At 42.8% G+C, this 17,988-nt stretch overlaps 1 protein-coding gene across 1 annotated transcript in view; it reads right to left on the bottom strand.

Annotated features, from left to right (window-relative positions):
• Nucleotides 1-448: 448 nt before the first annotated feature.
• LOC143820379 (pituitary tumor-transforming gene 1 protein-interacting protein-like) overlaps nucleotides 449-17,988 on the bottom strand; it is a 29,315-nt gene continuing 11,775 nt past the window's right edge. The window contains exons 5-7 of the mRNA XM_077303078.1: nucleotides 13,590-13,658; nucleotides 10,818-10,864; nucleotides 449-2,391 (exon numbers count right to left, since the gene is read on the bottom strand). Coding sequence (XP_077159193.1) covers nucleotides 2,342-2,391; nucleotides 10,818-10,864; nucleotides 13,590-13,658 — 166 coding nt within the window. The 3' untranslated portion in view covers nucleotides 449-2,341. The remainder of the gene's footprint in view (nucleotides 2,392-10,817; nucleotides 10,865-13,589; nucleotides 13,659-17,988) is intronic.

Genomic DNA, 17,988 nt, shown 5'->3' with positions numbered 1-17,988 from the left:
AATCAAGGGATCTAAGGAAAAACAGATATAGTCAAATATTCTCAGCATAAAGAAAATACCAAATCTATCGACATTAATCAAATATGAAATACAAGAGAACTATAAAAATGTATTATAAAGTCCGTGAAACACAGAAGTGAACATAAAGGCAGCTTTAACACAAAAGCAAACATTTGAATGTTGGTTAAAACAAATTTCAATCAATTGTATGCACATTCATTCTGAAAATCTAAAATAAAATCAGTACCAAATCAAAGTCTTGAAGTACAATATCAAGTCTTTGAATAGTAAGTAGCTGCTTAAACAAGAAAGAGACAACACTTAATCTCCTTCTAAAGCAAGAAGCTGAGGGGATCTCAAAAACTACCACCTAGTTTTCATAAACTGATTCACCAAGGTAAGTCACATTCTGAAGATTGGGGGGACGGGACACCAGCAACAGCCAAGAGACACAACAGTACTTTGTACTTTATTAATAAAACATTTTAATAGCTTGAGTGAGGATGTGCTCAAAGGGACAAACAGCAACAGGTATTTGACAGCAAGAAGTCTCGATAAGAGCTACTGCACAATCAAGGAAGCCGACATGCTGCTTGCCCCCAAGGAATGTTTACACAACTAACAAGCTGATCTCTTAGCAGCTAGAATCTTGGTGGTTCATCTCCCCCCCCCCAAAAAAAAAAAACAAGAAATCTCAATTGCAGACAAACTTGGTCATTTTTGCAAAGTATTTGGAAATCTGAGGTCATGTAAAAACAAACCTGAAGTGATTACCATTTTCAAACATTTTGAAAGCTTGTTTTATGAATTTAAGAGTTACTTTAAAGGTTTTCTTGGTGGTTACAAATGTATTAGATCAAATGCAACTTGCCCACCACCTATTATTTCATGCCCATGAAATGGTTAGACCAACAGAAGGGGTCGGTGATTTTTACTGGTTCTCCCACAACACTTCTTCCATCATCATCAGTGAATACTGGATCCAAGCCACTGTAATCGCAATCTGGACCCACTGATATTTACAGTCTATGACTTCTGCTCATCCGGGAAAACAGAGGTTTCATCAGCACAAACTCCACAGAACCAATCAAGACATCATAGTAGGGATTCCAAATTAGGGGGTCCACAGACCATCAGAGGTGGTCTGTGGTGTTTCTCCTCTTGCTTTAATGCAGGGGTAGTCAACCTGTGGTCCTCCAGATGTCCATGGGCTACAATTACCATGAGCCCCTGCCAGCAAATGTAGCCCATGGACATCTGGAGGACCACAGGTTGACTACCCCTGCTTTAATGAACTCAGACACAAGCTAGGGAACTGCCCACTTCCACCTCCCATGCATGAGTTCTCTTGTAGATTCTGCACCTGTGGGGGGGGGGGGCAGAGCCTGCATGCTTACTCCAACCTTAAACTGTGTCCTGTCTCTCCTCCCCCCCACCCCACCCCAGTCCTCCTCTAGCCTGTCTGTGGACACGGAAGGTGATATCACTTCCAGTAACATGTAACTTATGGGGGGCATAGCAGGGAGGCGTGGCCAGCTTACATCACTTCTGGGGCTCCTTGAACCCTGAAAAATTATTTCAGGAGCCCCTCCATGGTCAAAAGGCTGAAAAAGGCTGCGTTAGAGAGAAGCAGTGTGTGCTAGCAAAGGAGATATTGGTACAGGGGGACAATTACAGAATTGCAGGAATACAGGTTGAAAGCCCTTGGAGGACCTCATTCAGGAGGCTAGGATGGGGACAGGAATGTACCACTTAGGACAAGAACACAGGCATCTATTGGTTTTTGCATCCACAAATGTATTGCTGAAGCCAAGGTGACAAGTGCAAGCTGTCATTTTCTTTTACTTAACATTCATGAAGGTGTAGGCTGTAATTATTTGTCATCACTTGGAACCATAGCTGTCTATGTTGTCAAACACTTGCCAACACAGTTACTGACATAGATCTGAAGCCGTTTTTGTACCACAACATGAAAATGAGATTATCTGCATTTCAATTGTTACAACATGAGAAGGAAATTACATGATTATTATTTGTGTCCCCTTGATTCTCATTCCATTCGTTTTAGAGAAGGGAAAAACCCAATGTTTCCTATAAGAATGATTAGAAATGTATATAAGCATGTTGCTTTCAACAAAGAAAAGGAACATGATATTCCTCTACGTGAATATGTACACATCTGGTGATCCAAAAACAGAACCAGATAATTCTCTTGAAATTTCCCATTCCTTTAGGAAAGCCATGAACTGTCCATTTTCATTCATCTGATGATCTAAAAACTGAACCAAATAATTATCTTGAAATTTCCAATTCCTTTAGGAAACCAATGCATTGTCCATTTTCATTCATTCTCGTATCTGCTGTATGGATGGTCAGAATCCTGGAGAAGACCTATGGGGAAAATAAACAAAGGACAATATTACAGATTCAGGAAAACACCAATATGGTGACTTAAGATCTGACCTGATAACAACGGAAGAGCCAATAGGTATATCTCACCCTAAGCATTTGTTAGTGCACCAGCAGACCACGTGTTATGCCTGTATCACATCATTGCTCCTCTATACACAACACTAAGTCATTCTGGCTACCTTTTAACCTAAGGCACAAATCAATCACAATCCATCAAGAAACCAAGACAAGGAGGTATAACACCCCTGGAAACTGGCAAAACTTCACCATTCTAATTTGGATTTTCAAAAATGAACAGAATAGATGCTTGATTGAACAACACCCCTTCATCTTTCTGACTTTTCTCCCAGCAGCCATTTCTGACTCCAGCAAAGTTTATTTCTGAAGGACTCACGAGCGGTAACAGCCATGTGAGTGAGGGGTGAAATCACTCCCTTCTTTCTCCACTCATCCAAAAGGCAGGGGTGAGCTATTTCACCTCCTCCCTGCTGCAGTCTCCCAATCTGAGTGGCTATTACTCCACAGAAGATGAATTTTCTCAGGGTCAGAAACAACTATTGGGGGAGTGTCGGTACCTTCTGCTGATGGCCCACAGGATCCAGCCTGTTATCATGTAATGACTACGTGATACAACAGTTTGCGGTGTTGCAAGACAAGCACAAGCACAACAGTCGATCAAACGGCAATCACAGCAGGTGCCATCGTGTGGCTACACTACACTGGAACACTTATCCCCGCAAGAACAAGCAACATTGACACAATATTTTTTTTTTAAGACAGTACTTTTAAAAGAGCACAAAACAACATGGAATAAGCTGCAAAGGTAAATGGGGTTCTAGAATCAGACACACAGAGAAATGCTAATTGGTACGATTCATGGCAAATGCAGCGTCAAATGCACTTTGAACTGGGAAAAGATTTCTTCTTAATCGACAGAAATCACACCAGTACATACAAAAGATAGGTAACGGTAAGCATCACTTCATAAACATTCCTTATTCAATCTACTGATGTTTTCCAATAAACGACACTTGTTGTTAGGTGCAAAGTCGTGTCCGACCCATCGCGACCCCATGGACAATGATTCTCCAGGCCTTCTTAGTCATCTTCAAAGTCCAAACATAGTGTTTGGAAAGTCCAACTGCACACAGGTCTCTAGCACCTTATTGAGCTACAATCTTGCAGATATAAGCTCCAGGGATGCATCAGGATTGTGTTCGTATACGCAATTCCCGAGTGTGCTTGCTTTCCATACATTTCCATACATTACATAAGCATGCAAAATCATCTGAGCTGTGCTTCAGTGCTGAGGCCAACACAAATCTCACCCAGTGTGTCTGCCAACACATTACGCTGCTGCAGCAACGTCATAAACAGAAACCACCTAGAAAACAAGTTCCACACTGCTAGAGCAAAAATATGGAGAAGTATGCCCAGAACCGCACAGTATTCCCAGCCCAGATCTACCATTACAGACAAAAAAAATAAATAAAGGAATGCATCTGCATCTGTATTCATTTACAGGCACTCTTATTTATAATTTAGAATTGTTTTGTTACAAGGGACCAGGACACCTCTACTCCTATCACAGTCTCACTTCACAAACTCCAACTACATAATGCAGAGGCTATTTCAAGAGAAAAGATCCTTGCAAATCAAATAGCTCCGTATAACTCCAGCAATCAAGCAAACACACATACTGCAGAGGATAGTGACAGCAATTCCAAAACATCTAGGTCACTGGCCAGCCAACTGGAATACCATCAGGCCAAAGCATGATCACATCGGGTGGGGTGGATTTTCATCGCTTGCAATGAAGAGCAGTGTTCACTTGTGAACTCAAGATTAGTTCCCAGTTTGTCTGGCACTTACCTAGAAGCTAATCTTTTTCTTCAGACCAGGATTCAAGGGATTCGTGAAGCTCTGAGAGCTGGTAGATCATAACTACTACACTGGAACTTGGGAAGCGATGGTGGCTTCTGTACCATGCTTGGGTGGCTGCTGATAATTACACTACAGAGTGCCTCTTGACTCTCTTGAATAATGGGACCAGCAGAGCTCAATTGCTCCCTCTGGAGAATGGGTGGTTCATGATTCAATCAGTTTGGCCAAATAAGCTAGAATTCTTAACAAAGATATTCCAGGAGTCCATCACTGACAATGTGCTTTACTCAGAATTTTATTTGTTTGTCAAGCTTCTAGGCCGCTCCTCTCCAAAGTGGCTCAGGGCAGCTTACAAGTTTCACAATTAAAATCCCCATACAGTAATTATAATGTCATTAAAATACTAAAATTGATTGACTTAAAATTATTTAACAAAGAGCACGGTCCATCATTTTAGCCTCCCCAATGAGCCTGGGGTCACACAGACAGAATTCCAGTTTTCAACCAGGCTCGGATGGCTGGAGCCAGGCCCATTCAGCTCATAAAACAGAACCCTTGGCTTCAGCCAAATGCCTGGGGGAAGAGTGCAGTTTCGCAGGCCCTTCAAAACTTTGGGAAGTTCTGTAGGGGCCCAGGGCCTCTGCTGGCAGCTCATTTTACCAAGCTGGAGCCAGGGCTGAGAAAGGTCAAGTGCACTTCTCTGGGATCAGGGACCAGCAGCAAGTTGAAATTTGCTGAGCAAAGTGCTCTTTGGGAGGCATATTCAGAGAGGTGGCCCCTCAGGTACGCAGGTCCCAGACCATGTAAGGCCTTAAAGATTAGAACGAGCACCATAAACCTGATCCGGAACTCAACTGGCATCCAGTGCACCTATTGGAGAGCAGGCCGAATGTGGGCTTTCCATGGGGTCCTTCTAAGGACCCAGGCAGCCACATTCTGGACCAATTGTAAATTTCAGGTCAGGGATAAGAGAAGGCTGGCATAAAGCGAGTTACAGTAATCTAGCCTGGAGGTGATCGTTAAGTCGATCACTGAGGCTAGGTATTCTGGGACCAGATAGGACATGAGTAGCTTTGCCTGGCATAGATGGGAAAAGACCTGGCCAGCTATTCTAGTGACCTGCACATCCATAGTAAGGGAGCCGACGAAGATCATTCAGATGGCTTTGCTGGAGGCAGGTGAAGCAAACGTGTCTACCCCCTTTGGCAAAACCCATAATGGATTTAAACTACAAGTACAATGATATAGGCTAGATATCAGGGGAAAAAATTTCACAGAGTAGTTCAGCAGTGGAATAGGCTGTCTAAGGAGGTGGTGAGCTCCCCCTCACTGGCAGTTTTCAAGCAAAGGTTGGATACACACTTTTTTTGGATGCTTTGGGCTGATCCTGCGTTGAGCAGGGGGTTGGACTAGATGATCTATATGGCCCCTTCCAACTCTATGATTCTGTGAAAACAGAAGCTCTCACTTTATGTGCTTATTTGTGCTGTGCAAAAATTTGCACTGGTACAGCATCAGAAGTTTGGCTCAGCATAACATCACACAGAGTTATGTTTTCCAGTAGGATCAACTGATTTGTTAAAAATAAATTATACTGGCTGTAGCAGATCTATCAGAGGTACAGGATCCAGTGGAAAATGTGCATTGATGGGCAATTTCTGTCCATTCCCCAATCTCACGGCAACTTTCAATTCATCCCTAATGTTCTTCCTGGGGTTTCCTGTCCTGCAAGAGCAGCATTTCCGGGGCACTGGGGGCTGCAGTTATCTTGCTTCACCTAGGCCCATTATGCACGGAGTGGAAGGTCCGCATTCGGGGTGGAATGGCGGCGGCTAAAATCACCAATTATGCACGCTGCAGGCGGCAATCGGGCGCACAGTCAACGTATGCCGCCAAAAAAGCCGTGTTAGCGAGATGCGGAAGAAAGTGGAGCTTCCCGGGACTAGGGCGCAACCAGAAACGGCTCTGGAGTAGCCGCGCGTGTAATCGGATACTCTGGGTTTTGCCGCTGTTGCGTCCCGTTCCGTGCGTAAGCGGTTTGCTTCGCTTCTTCCTCCTCCACGTTCTCCATGCCATTGTTTCAGTGGCCATGCATAATAGGCCCTACAGAAATTCCTTACATCAACACTGATTTTGCTTGGAATCCAACTCATATTTTCCAGTGGAGAATTATGTAAAGAGGTCACTTATTGGAGAGAAATTCCAATTTGGGAATCTAACAATAGGTGAAAAGTGAATCCTGAGTTACTGTTATTAACATGAAGCAATTAGTTTTAGGGAATTCTGTACTGATAAGTGCCTTTCCAGGGACATTTCAAAGAAAGCAGAGAACTAGCCGCAAAGATTTTTATCCTGCACCAGTATATACCTTGATGGCCGTCTGAATTATCTGAGGCAGGTGTTTGCGACTACACACAAATTATGACTGCTGAATGGGGATACCTGATCCTTAATTCAGAACCTTAGCGGGATAAATGGGTTTTCTTCACTTGGTAATACTTGAAAAGGGAGGAAAGGATATGAGACATGATATGTGGTACTGACTCATGGGGCGCATGGACCAGCATATGGAATATATTGCTAGTTGTTCCTGGACCTCTGAATGCATAACCAATTTGATTTAAATGGAAGAGAGTAGACCCTCTTACTCAAGACTACAAGAAGAGCCTTGCTGGATTATATCCAAACCCACCTAATCCAACCTTCTTTACAACAGACCAAGCACATAGCAGACACCAAGGGGATCCACCAGAAATTGGCCAGTGGTCCACTAGTGGAAATCTATCCATTTTCTGTCCATTCCAGCACTACATTTTTTTAGAGACTAAACAAAAATGTAACCTGTAATGCAGTCAGGTTTTAAACATAAAAGCGGCAGCAAATATTCATCAGTCCCCCTTGAAACTTAATTCCAGTGAAAAATAAGCTAAGTGCTTCTCTAAACTTGTTTAGCACGGAACACATAATTTGAGTAATCAAACTGTATTCATACAAGAACATATGAAGAAGTGACAAACCCTGCAACAAAGAACCCATTCAAATGGAGTATTCCCATTTATTAAGGCCCTACTGCTTCCTGGGCTCCCAAAGGACGGCGGCTCGAGTGAGCGACACCTGCGATGCATTATAAATGTGTAATTACCATTTAAATGGAGCCAGAAAAGCTGTTGGGTGAAGTGGGGGGAAAAGGCATTTCCTTACATCTAAACAAGGCTGACATTTCAGACGAGATCATCTTAATTTAGCAATGGGTTAACAAAGCATTTGCCACTCTGTCATTCATCCTTGTCTATTTAAGAGAGAATCTTGTCTCTGCAGGGCACTGGAAACAATACAGCATAGTGCCTCCATAGCTTTTAGCCATATTAGACCATCATTAAATGTGGTGTGCAATTATGTCTTTACCAGGCTGATATTAAACAGAGGCAGATTGTTCCAGAAAAAGCACAAGGGATTCTTCTTTTGCTTTTGTGTTTAATTACTCTGCTAAGAACTAAGAGCACATGATTTATGTTAAGTTAGTTTTGAGAAAGGATCCCAAATAGATGTTTTCCTGCCCTCCATCTGTGATCAGATGGATGTATATGCTGCGTCACATTGTGTAAGTTGAGAAGTACAAAATGTGGAATTCTGTTTCCTTTATTAAAAAGAAAAAGCAGTTCTCCCGTCCACGGAAGTGAAGAGAAGGAGGAGTTGCCTGGTGGAATTTCAGAAACTGAAGGGATTAAGCAAGACTTATAGTGATGCCAAGTTAGATGAAACAGATCTGTGCTGAGCAAGCAAATATGCATTTCTTTGCATATTAAGATAATCAACATATTTTATACCACAGAATTTAACTTTTCCCAGCACAAATGGGCAATCATGGGCGCATGCTTTCTCCCCCCCGCCCCATGCACAAAGGGATCTGCTTATTAAAATAAATTCTTGGATATATCAAGTTTTTGCCTAATACAAGCAGCAGACCAGATTACAAAAACAACTGGTATGAAAAGAACACTTAGCAATACAGTATAGCATTTTCCTGTATAATGAAGTCTATACAGGGACTGTTGCTTGGCAAGGTAGAACTCTGTAGTGTAAGTTTTGCAGCACTGGCAACACTAATAGTAAGCTCTTATTATTCACATGGAAATAAGAACCTGTAACCTCTACACATACTTAGGAACCGAGCACCAGCTGGAACATGGCCACAGCTCAGAATTAACTGAGTGCATGGAAACATGTATCTAAGCTCTGGGATGCACGGGAAACTCTAACCAGAATGAATATGAATGCATGCACCAGCTCAAGACGTTTGTCCCACCTGACTGAAAGACAGACCACTACTCAAGGTCAATGGTACATTAGTCTTGGGTCACACTAAGCGCAAAGGATGCTTTGATGGTTCATAGCTGAGGATCAGGTGCTTCCTCTCCCCCCTTCTTTGCGCTTTCCAATACTCTTCCCCACTTCTGATCACACAAATCACAGCTTGTCATTATATTTGAACCTGGTAGACTATAACTTGCCTGTGAACCTGAAGTGCAAGACCAGGTTTTGGAAGAAATGGAAAAAGGATGCCTTACATAGCCGACAATGGAACAGTACATACCAATGGGAACGGGAAGCAATCAAATTGGTGGCTCACACATTTCTTAACACTTTTCATAATCAGTTCACTTATAACTGAGATTTCTACAAGCTTGAGTGTTCTGAGTCAGTGGTCCCCAACCCCCGGTCCGGGGACCGGGACCGGTCCGTAGATCAGTCGGTACTGGGCCACGGCTCCCCCTCTTCCTGCTGGCAGCACTCCCCAGCAGGCGGTGGGAAGTCAAGGGTGCCAGCAGAAAAGCAAGCAGAGCAGGGGCTCAAGTAGTGGCGACGTCCCTCGGCTAAAGACTACCCTCCCCCAGGCCTCAGTAAAATTGTCAAGCATTGACCGGTCCCCAGTGATAAAAAGGTTGGGGACCACTGTTCTGAGTGACTTTAAATCATTTTATGTTTAAATAGTCGAAGGCATCATGGGTGTTCCTAGACGTGTATCCAAATACCTCTTTTGCAAGTTTTAGCACATACTTCCTCAACCAGGGTTTCTTGATGGCTCTGGAAGGGTTTCCCAAGTGGGTGGGAGTTAAATACTTTTTTGTACGTATTTTAAAATTGTTAAACATTTATCGAGTGACACGTCGATCCCACCCCTGAAATGGCCAATGATGGGCCTGGAGGGGCTGGGAAGGGGAGGGGCCCCAGGTGAGAGTGTACACAGCTCTGCTTCCCAACCATATTCTGCAAAATGACACCACTTGGGAGGTTTCTCGAAGCCCGAAGAGTGTGTCAGGGGTTTCTCAACAGTAAAAAAGCTGGGAAAGGTTGGTCTAGTAAGAAAAAATTTTTCATTCCAGTCTTCACGGATGAGTCCTAATTGTGCTTGCTGTTTTTTCTATCTTTGCAAATAGGAGTCTTGGGGCAGCTAAGAGAGGCACACTTATTTTAGATAATTTTTCAAAGACTAGAGCCCACTTTATCAAAAGCATGGAGTTATGTCTGTATAGCATGGACATGGCTGTGACACCAGACTAATCTATCAAAATGTATGTTAGGATAAGAACTTTTGTACCAGAAGACTCCTCTGTTTAGTGTTCTTGCAAGATACACAGCTACCCCTTCAGGAGCAATGCAGCAGTAGGATTAGTAGCCCTACCCTATGCATGTATATTTAGAACAAAACCCCACTGAAATCAATAACAATAGTAGTACATATAATAGTGGCTCTCAACCTTCCTAATGCTGCAACCCTTTAATATAGTTTCTCATGTTGTGGTGAAACCCAACCATAAAATTATGCGTTTTTTCACAGAAATTAAATCAAAACTGACCTATGGCGTGAAGATCCACTGTTCATGATTATATATAAATTGTTCTTTTTCCAGGGTTTCTCAGTTCAGCTCTGCCTCTTGTTCCACCGTGCCGATCTCACTTTTTTCTGCTGCTCCAGACAGATGAACGCTCTATCTCGATCTACCCCGCAAGGGTGTTGTGCAGATGGCGCCCTCCCACCCAAGTTGCTTGCCCTGCCACAACCCCTGTGAAAGGGTTGTTTGACCCCCAGGTTGAAAACCACTGAGGTATAGGATTACATTAAAGTTCACCTCTAAATTCTAGGAGCACTGCTTAATCATGATTATCCTTAACCATAGTTGGTTGCCTCGGTTAATATGTGCACACAAGACATATGGAATCTTGTTGGGTTTACTATTCTGAGCTGAGCCACCGGAAGGTACATCAAGAAGAAAAGAGAGGTTCTGCTATTGCCACTTTTACCAGAACAGTTATTATGAACTTCATTCTAGACCACTAAAAATTACTCTTGCTTCCTGTACCTGGGAACCAACTGAAAAGAGGTTCCAGCAATGGTTCCAACAAGCAACAATTTCTAGTTCAAAAGAGCCTGTTTTAGTTATGACCTCTTAATGGGTTGCTTTGGGCTAAAAACTGAGCTAAAAGGTTTTGAGGTTTGAATTACATTCCATTATACATACCGTATTTCTTGCGTATCTCATCATGCTTTGCTTTTCTTTCATGTTTCCTGAAAAATGTTAGGACATGGAAACAGTTGTTGAGGAAGCATTTATAAACAGAAGGACAGACCAGAAGCCTTGGCACACCTGCTAAACAATAATATGCACATTACCAGCACATGGATCTAACCCATGTCTAGAATGGTTTGGAGGTACACAGATTCAACAGTGGGGCTACTTTAACATCACAAGTTGCAGGTTGAGTTATTCTCACATCTATACCACTTAGAATCTAGCTGCACAGGGGTAGTCAACCTGCGGCCCTCCAGATGTCCATGGGAATTGTAGTTCATGGACATCTGGAAGGCTACAGTTTGATTACCCCTGAGCATCTGAATCAGCCCTTCCTTCAAAAATGTTTATATAACATGTGTGAATTTCCAGTAAATGAAGAGCATATAATATAATAACCACATTTTTCTTAGGAATACTAGCATCTATAACAGGCAAAACCAGGGTAACTGCCAAGGATTCAGTAAGCAGGCAGATGCAATATTAATTTCAACATGAGAAGACTGGACAGCTTTTATTTTATCCTCAGGTTGTCTATATAAATACATATAAAAACCTTCCAGGACTGATAATCTTACTAGCTGAAGTTGAAAGGACTGTTGGGAGATCTACTGTGACTCAATAGCCCAGAGACAGCAATAAATTTAGCATTATGTCGAGGGCATGAACTAAACCGCAAGAGATTCATGTCTCGATTCAGGACATGGCAGTGACATTTGAATGATTCTCATAGGGTCCCCTGGATTCATTTAGCATAAACTCCTTGCTGGATTTTGTTTCACCCAGCTGTTTTCCTATTTCAATCACAGCTGCGTAAGACAAAGACAAGAATGCACAGTGTTGTAATGCTGAGCTGCCACTGCATCACCTCCCTCCATTTCATGAAATTACCCTGAGCAGCAATCAGATTTTTTTTGGGGGGGGGGAAAGAAAGATTGCTTGAGAAGGGTATTAGTGGCCCAGCCTGGACAGGTGGAGAGAACAAGCCAGTCTTCACCATGATGTCTGAACAGTCATAGAATACTTTTGAATAATCTGATCAGATCAGGCAGTCAAAAGATCAGGGTTGCAAGAGGTCACGGTCTGGAGTGCCTGTCTTGTGAAGTAAATCTAAAGCATCTGGGGCTCTTTAAAAAAAGATGGCTGAGGTCTACCAAATTACAAACAGAGACAAACATTTCATCTGATCCCATAAGACTAGAACTTGGGGTCACCATATGAAAGGAAGTCCAACTTCACACAATGGGTAGTTGATTTGTAGAACTTCCTGCCATAGGATGTCCTGATTGATTTAAAAGCTAGTACAACATTTATGAAGGACAGATCCAGCATTGTCCATTATGGTGAAATGAGGTCTCCAGATTCAGAAGCTGGGGCAGCAGGCAGCAGGTGAGGGCGGTCATCTGGTGGCCACACTTGTGAACTTCCCTGTGGCCTCGGTCTGGCCACCGCTGGAAACAGGATGCTGAACTAAATGGACCTCTGGTTTGATCCAGCTTAGTTGCTCTGATGTTCTCTCTGTGAAAATTGTATTCTGTCCAACTCATCGCTATTTTCTGCTCAAGACCTCCAGTGTTATCAAAGTACACACAGAGTGCCTGCTTGCACTCGAAAGCTCATGCCTTGAATAAATCTTTGTTGGTCTTAAAGGTGCTACTGGACTCTGATTTTATTGTGCTGCTTCAGACCAACACGGCTGCACATTTGAATCTAAACACAGTACTGTATTCTTTGGGCAAAGGAATGGACATAAAGGGTGCCTTTCAAAGGCAGCCTAAATCAAGAAAAGCAGAAAGCTCTGTTTCCATTAGAGTTGTTAGGCCATTGTCTATAATGCCCAACTTAACATACGTTTTACAGACAGAATAATCATTTCACAGATATAAGGTGTTTTTCAAATCTGCTAATAGGAAAGAGTCAGCAAACCAAGCTTGATTTTGAGGTAAAAGTCCCAGGAGAGGATCTGCTGACAAAAGGCCTGTCACATACGACACGCTGTTTGGGAGATTGTTCTCATGTAAGCTTTAACCCCACTGATGCTGGCCCAACAGTGTAATCCTGGGGAAAATATAGTTAAGCCTGGCTGTGTTAGTCATCCCTTGCCTTAGAACTAAGCATGAGGCCTTTCTTATTGACATTCATTGCCATCCGTGCGGCTTTGGACTGTTTAGCAGGGGGTCACAATTCTATTCCTGCTCCAATCACTGAGGAACCCAAGCATGCAAGGAAGCTGCTGGAGTCCAGTCTCCCGGCAGATCACTGATTCTTTATTGCGTATGTAGTTTGCGGTTATGTTCCTACATCTCTTCTGTTTTCAAAAACCGTACAACAGCTTGCCTGCCTTCTGGCAGAGTGAGAATGAGAATTAGCAAGAATACAGATGTGCAGGGAACCGGGGTGCCTGCCTGAGTGAGCCAGCTTGGGAGCACATAATGTTGCAAAAGCCACAGAATGCCTTGCATTGCCGGAGCCACAGACAGCATTTCCAGGGACCGCTCTGTCTCAGCACTATAGCATTCTGTTCTGCTGCCCGACGTTCTGCGCTGGCCGGGCAGCAGGACCATGAGCCACAAGCCGAGAGACTGCCTCTCCCAGCCCCACGCCACTACCCACAGCCTTGCCAAAACATGGGGTGGAAGACGATTAAGATCTGCATCAGGGAGCCAGCATTTGCCTTTCCGAGGGAGCGCTAGCCACAAATTTAAGCTTACGAGAACATACCGCTGAAGGGACTGCAGCCTTTTTTCTTCCTGATCTCTGATAAATCTTTCTTCTTCTTCGGTTAGTCTCCTAAGAAAGAGGAAAGAACATTTTGGTGTTGAGGCAGCTGCCGCCAAATAATTGTCTCTGATCTCCAATATGTACATTTTATTTTTTTACAGTTATATATTTGAAAAATGATGATCACTCTCTTTTTTTTTTTACTATCTTCGAGTTCTTCAGAAGTTCTACGTATGAACAGGCAAGATTTCCTTAAAGCTGTCTTCGTGCGCTACTAATTGTCTATTCAGTCTCGGGACTGCAGCAACACTTCTGTTGGGACTATTCAACAGAAAAGAGTTATGGCAGAACATCTTTCAAAGAGCCCTTCTGGGTGGAAAAGGGACCTCTTCTACTATTCCCTGCTTGGTGGTTAAAGGTCTTAACACAGCGTCTGAGCAATGTGGCTGTTCCCTGATGACAGGAAGAGTGGCCTAATGGCCCTGCTGCCAGCAGTCCAAACAATTAAGATGCTACTAGTCCGATAATTCCGCATAAAGCACCTGGGTACTATAGTATGAGGTTAGTGAAGCTGGGACCCATTTCTCTACTGACTAGCATAGCGGGATATTGATTCCCTGTTTGAATTAAAGTACAGGAGAGAGAGCATCATAGGGGGTTGGAGAAAGACGCTTCTTCCTCTTGGCCTTTAACCCAACCAGATCATAATTGACATGTCAAGTCAACCCAGATTGAAACAGACAAAGTCACAGGTACATGCGCTAGCACAAGTGTTGCAAGGAAAGAAAGGACACTGACACCTAGCGGACATGGCATGTAAAGGATGCTCCAGAAAAGAACAACTAGCGTGAAGATGCTATAAGGACGGCTGATGGAATTATCCAGAAGTCGTCTGATGGGTTTCAAGCCTAAATAGGCCTTCTTCAAAGTTCTGTCTTCAAAGCTCTGTCAAGCAAAACACACCATTACACCACCAAATTGTACCCTCAATGCAGGGCTGCAACTAGTCATGGTTCCCTGTATAATTTGTGTGCTTGTAAATTGGTCTGACAAATCCTCATCTCTGACTTGTAAACAGCAATACAGTGGTTGTTAGCTGTGATTCTGAAAGTCGTCACAGAAGGATTTAGTAGGGTAGAACATATACCCGTTGTAAATCATTCCTTTCAACTTCTATTTCTTGTTAGCTACACTGCCCTTATTATGCTTTAAATCATGAACACTCATTGGGCGGGCAATATGGGAGAGTTATGGGAAGAGGGCTGCCAGCTGTAAGATGAAGTCTGAGGCTCTGCTTCCCTGCTACTGCAGAATACGGCCAAGGACAAGAGCCTTGGGTCACAACTCATAGCTAAATGACTTCTGGACCCTGGTTTGTAGCTTGTGGCCCTAATGGACCACTCCAGGGAACCCCAGACCAGTGAAAGCTATTTAGCATAACTTTTCAATGTATTTACATTGTAACTGATTCATTTAAACCAGGGTTAGTTAACCTGTGGTCCTCCAGATGTTCATGGACTACAATTCCCATGAGCTCCTGCCAGCAAACGCTGGTAGGGGCTCATGGGAATTGTAGTCCATGAACATCTGAAGGACCACAGGTTGACTACCCCTGGTTTAAACTATATCACTGTTTTAGGGGTAGAAGAATTGCCCTAAATATTTTAGAATAAGAAATGCTCTATAAATACAAATAGGTTAAGATGTAAACTGGAAAACTACATCTGCCTCATTTTTGCAGAGTGCAGATCTGGATTTGGATATCTATCACATGCACACTCTGTCAGCACAGGAGCTGGCAAATACCAATATATTTTGTGAAGCTTCATTATTAGAAAGGTTACCCTTCATTATTAGAAAGGTCACCAAAAGAGATTTAGCCACTTTCAAGCTATATCCCAGAAGATAATCCAAATTTATGAATAGCCAAAATGTGCAGGATATTCCTCTGAGAAAGCAGACCAAGTCTGTGACTGGTTATACAGCTATGCACTTTAACTTCATCAAGCCTCCAAGGCCAACACAGTGTCCTTTCATAATATTTTCAGCCCTGTGAAGCTGGAGACTCTGAGCAAAGGAAGCACATGCTAGCCACACAAAGAGCTCTGGGGCTTTCTGAAGAAGAAACTCAAGGATATTGCTAGCGACAGGAAAAGTATGCATTCTGCGTCTCTACAATACGCTACACATTTCAAATGGTTATTTACCCTCACCGGTCCTACCTGGAGCACAAGCAGGCAAAGGCCACGTCAGAGCAGACTCCAAGCACCCAAGCAAAGCACACATTAATGAAGGACCTTATAAGCCGAGCTAGAGAATTAAACCAGCAAAACTGAACTTTATATACACTCGGAGACAAAAGCAAGGTAAATTCTCTAATGTGTTTCGTCCCATGCGAGTTAAACGTGACACGTGCAGCACCTCTGCAAGTGTTTTACTCCAAAGCACCTGGGGCATTTACTCAAGCTACGGAAAAATACCACCTCCTTGGCAGCAGAGCCTTGTGAAAGGCTGCCTGCCAACATACTACAGAACTGACTCGGATGCCCAGACAGTAAACTCTGTGGATGACACTGCTCAGCTAGAGCTAGATGGATGATGGCTGGCAGCTTGTGGTATAGACAGCTCTAAGTGCCCTTGAAAGAAATCCTTTGTTCAAATATTAAATTAGTTACCCACGCTTGCCATGCAGGTTTTAAAAGAAATGGAAAGTAGTATCTGGGAAAACAGGTGAGTGAACCCCTTTAATAACCACTACAACTTAACCTGAATTCCACATGCATGCATTCTTGGGTGTATTTTCAGTAAACTGCTGAAAAATTTAATTGCCTATCTTGACATTTAATAGGCATATTTTGGAATTTAAAAGTGTCAGCTCAGGTGTATTTTGGAATTTAAAAGTGTCGGGAACCAACAAGAGTAATATTCTATCATCATCTCACATAAAAAGAATAGGAGACAGAAGATTTCTCCCAGCTCTTTCACGACCAAAATGTGATCTGCCTTTATTTTTAAAATTTTTCCCTGATGATTTGTTCCATGGAATTCACAGAATTTGGAGAACTGAACTCCAAGACTAAAGAGGATGCTCCTCCCCATTTCATTGATGACGTAAAGATGACAGATTGCAGGGCTTGTTTGTTTTTTTAAGAATGCCAATGGGTGCTCACTTCCACAAACCACCCAACACCAGTATTTTGTATGCTGAAAAAACAAAACAAAACTGGGAAGTGGGCGAAGAGCTAGTTTAAGAGACTGCTGGCTTCTTTTGTTCTACCCTTGTCTACTGGATCTTATGCCAACTGTCTGGATTGTTTTCTACACTTTGTAAACTGCTTTGAGTCTTGTTGATAAAGGCAGGCTATAAATGAAGTAAATTAACATAAAACAAACAAGGGTATTCTTTTCTCAGTTCCCCCAAACACACAAATGCCAGGATCACAGAAAACACACCCATGTGGAGCTGATCCCCAGCATCTAAAGGGGAAAAAAAAATGATTATCTGCATCCATCCTAAAGCACAGTCCCCTAAAAGGCTGCTCACTGAAGTCTCGCAGACTGGGTTTAATAAAATCAGAGTCCAGTAGCACCTTTAAGACCAACAAAGATTTCTTCAGGGCGTGAGCTTTCAAGTGTGAGCACTCTTCGAAAGCTCACGCCCTGAAGAAATCTTTGTTGGTCTTAAAGGTGCTCCTGGACTCTGATTTTATTGTGCTACTTCAGACCAACAAGACTGGGTTTAAATAGAAAGAGCAAACGGGGAAGCGGGGTTAGGAGGGGCCAGGTTTCTGGAGTTCACTATCATCCTAAAGAATAGCAAACAGATGTTCACTACAAGGCTAAGTGAATCTGTACACATCTTCCAAAGAACATAGTTATTCCATAGCTGGAAACAGATGCCAGGGATTTGCTTGAAGGCCAAAAAGCACGCCACTGACTACATTCATTTCTTTCAACACCCCAACTCAAGAGTTTGCTGAAGGTACCGCCTAGTAACTCTTTTGCCTCGCAAGCTCCAATTCTGAAGAGACTGCTGCCAAACAACTGCTCATTTGATACAAAGAGCATTCAAGCACCCAAATGTTTTTTTGTACTACAAGCTTCCTGTGAATAACAGGACAGGGCACGATAATTAACAGTGAATTCACAGAATTCATGGACCTTCTTGCTACAGACTTAGCCACTTCTAAGCCCTGCCCAGAATCTAGCACAAGGCTAGTGTTAAATAAATATTAACTAAACACTTACATGTTACAGCTATCGGATGGCAGACCACTGGGAACTGCCTCAAGTACACCTCACAAACACACACAGGCAGGGACATATATATTCTAAATAAATGTTGACATGATAAAATCATAACTACAGTACAAAATTTACATAAAATTAAAATTATCAG

The sequence above is a fragment of the Paroedura picta genome, chromosome 11 (assembly GCF_049243985.1).
Source record: "Paroedura picta isolate Pp20150507F chromosome 11, Ppicta_v3.0, whole genome shotgun sequence".
NCBI classification, from domain to species: Eukaryota; Metazoa; Chordata; class Lepidosauria; order Squamata; family Gekkonidae; genus Paroedura; species Paroedura picta.
This window is presented reverse-complemented; position numbering and strand designations above follow the sequence as displayed.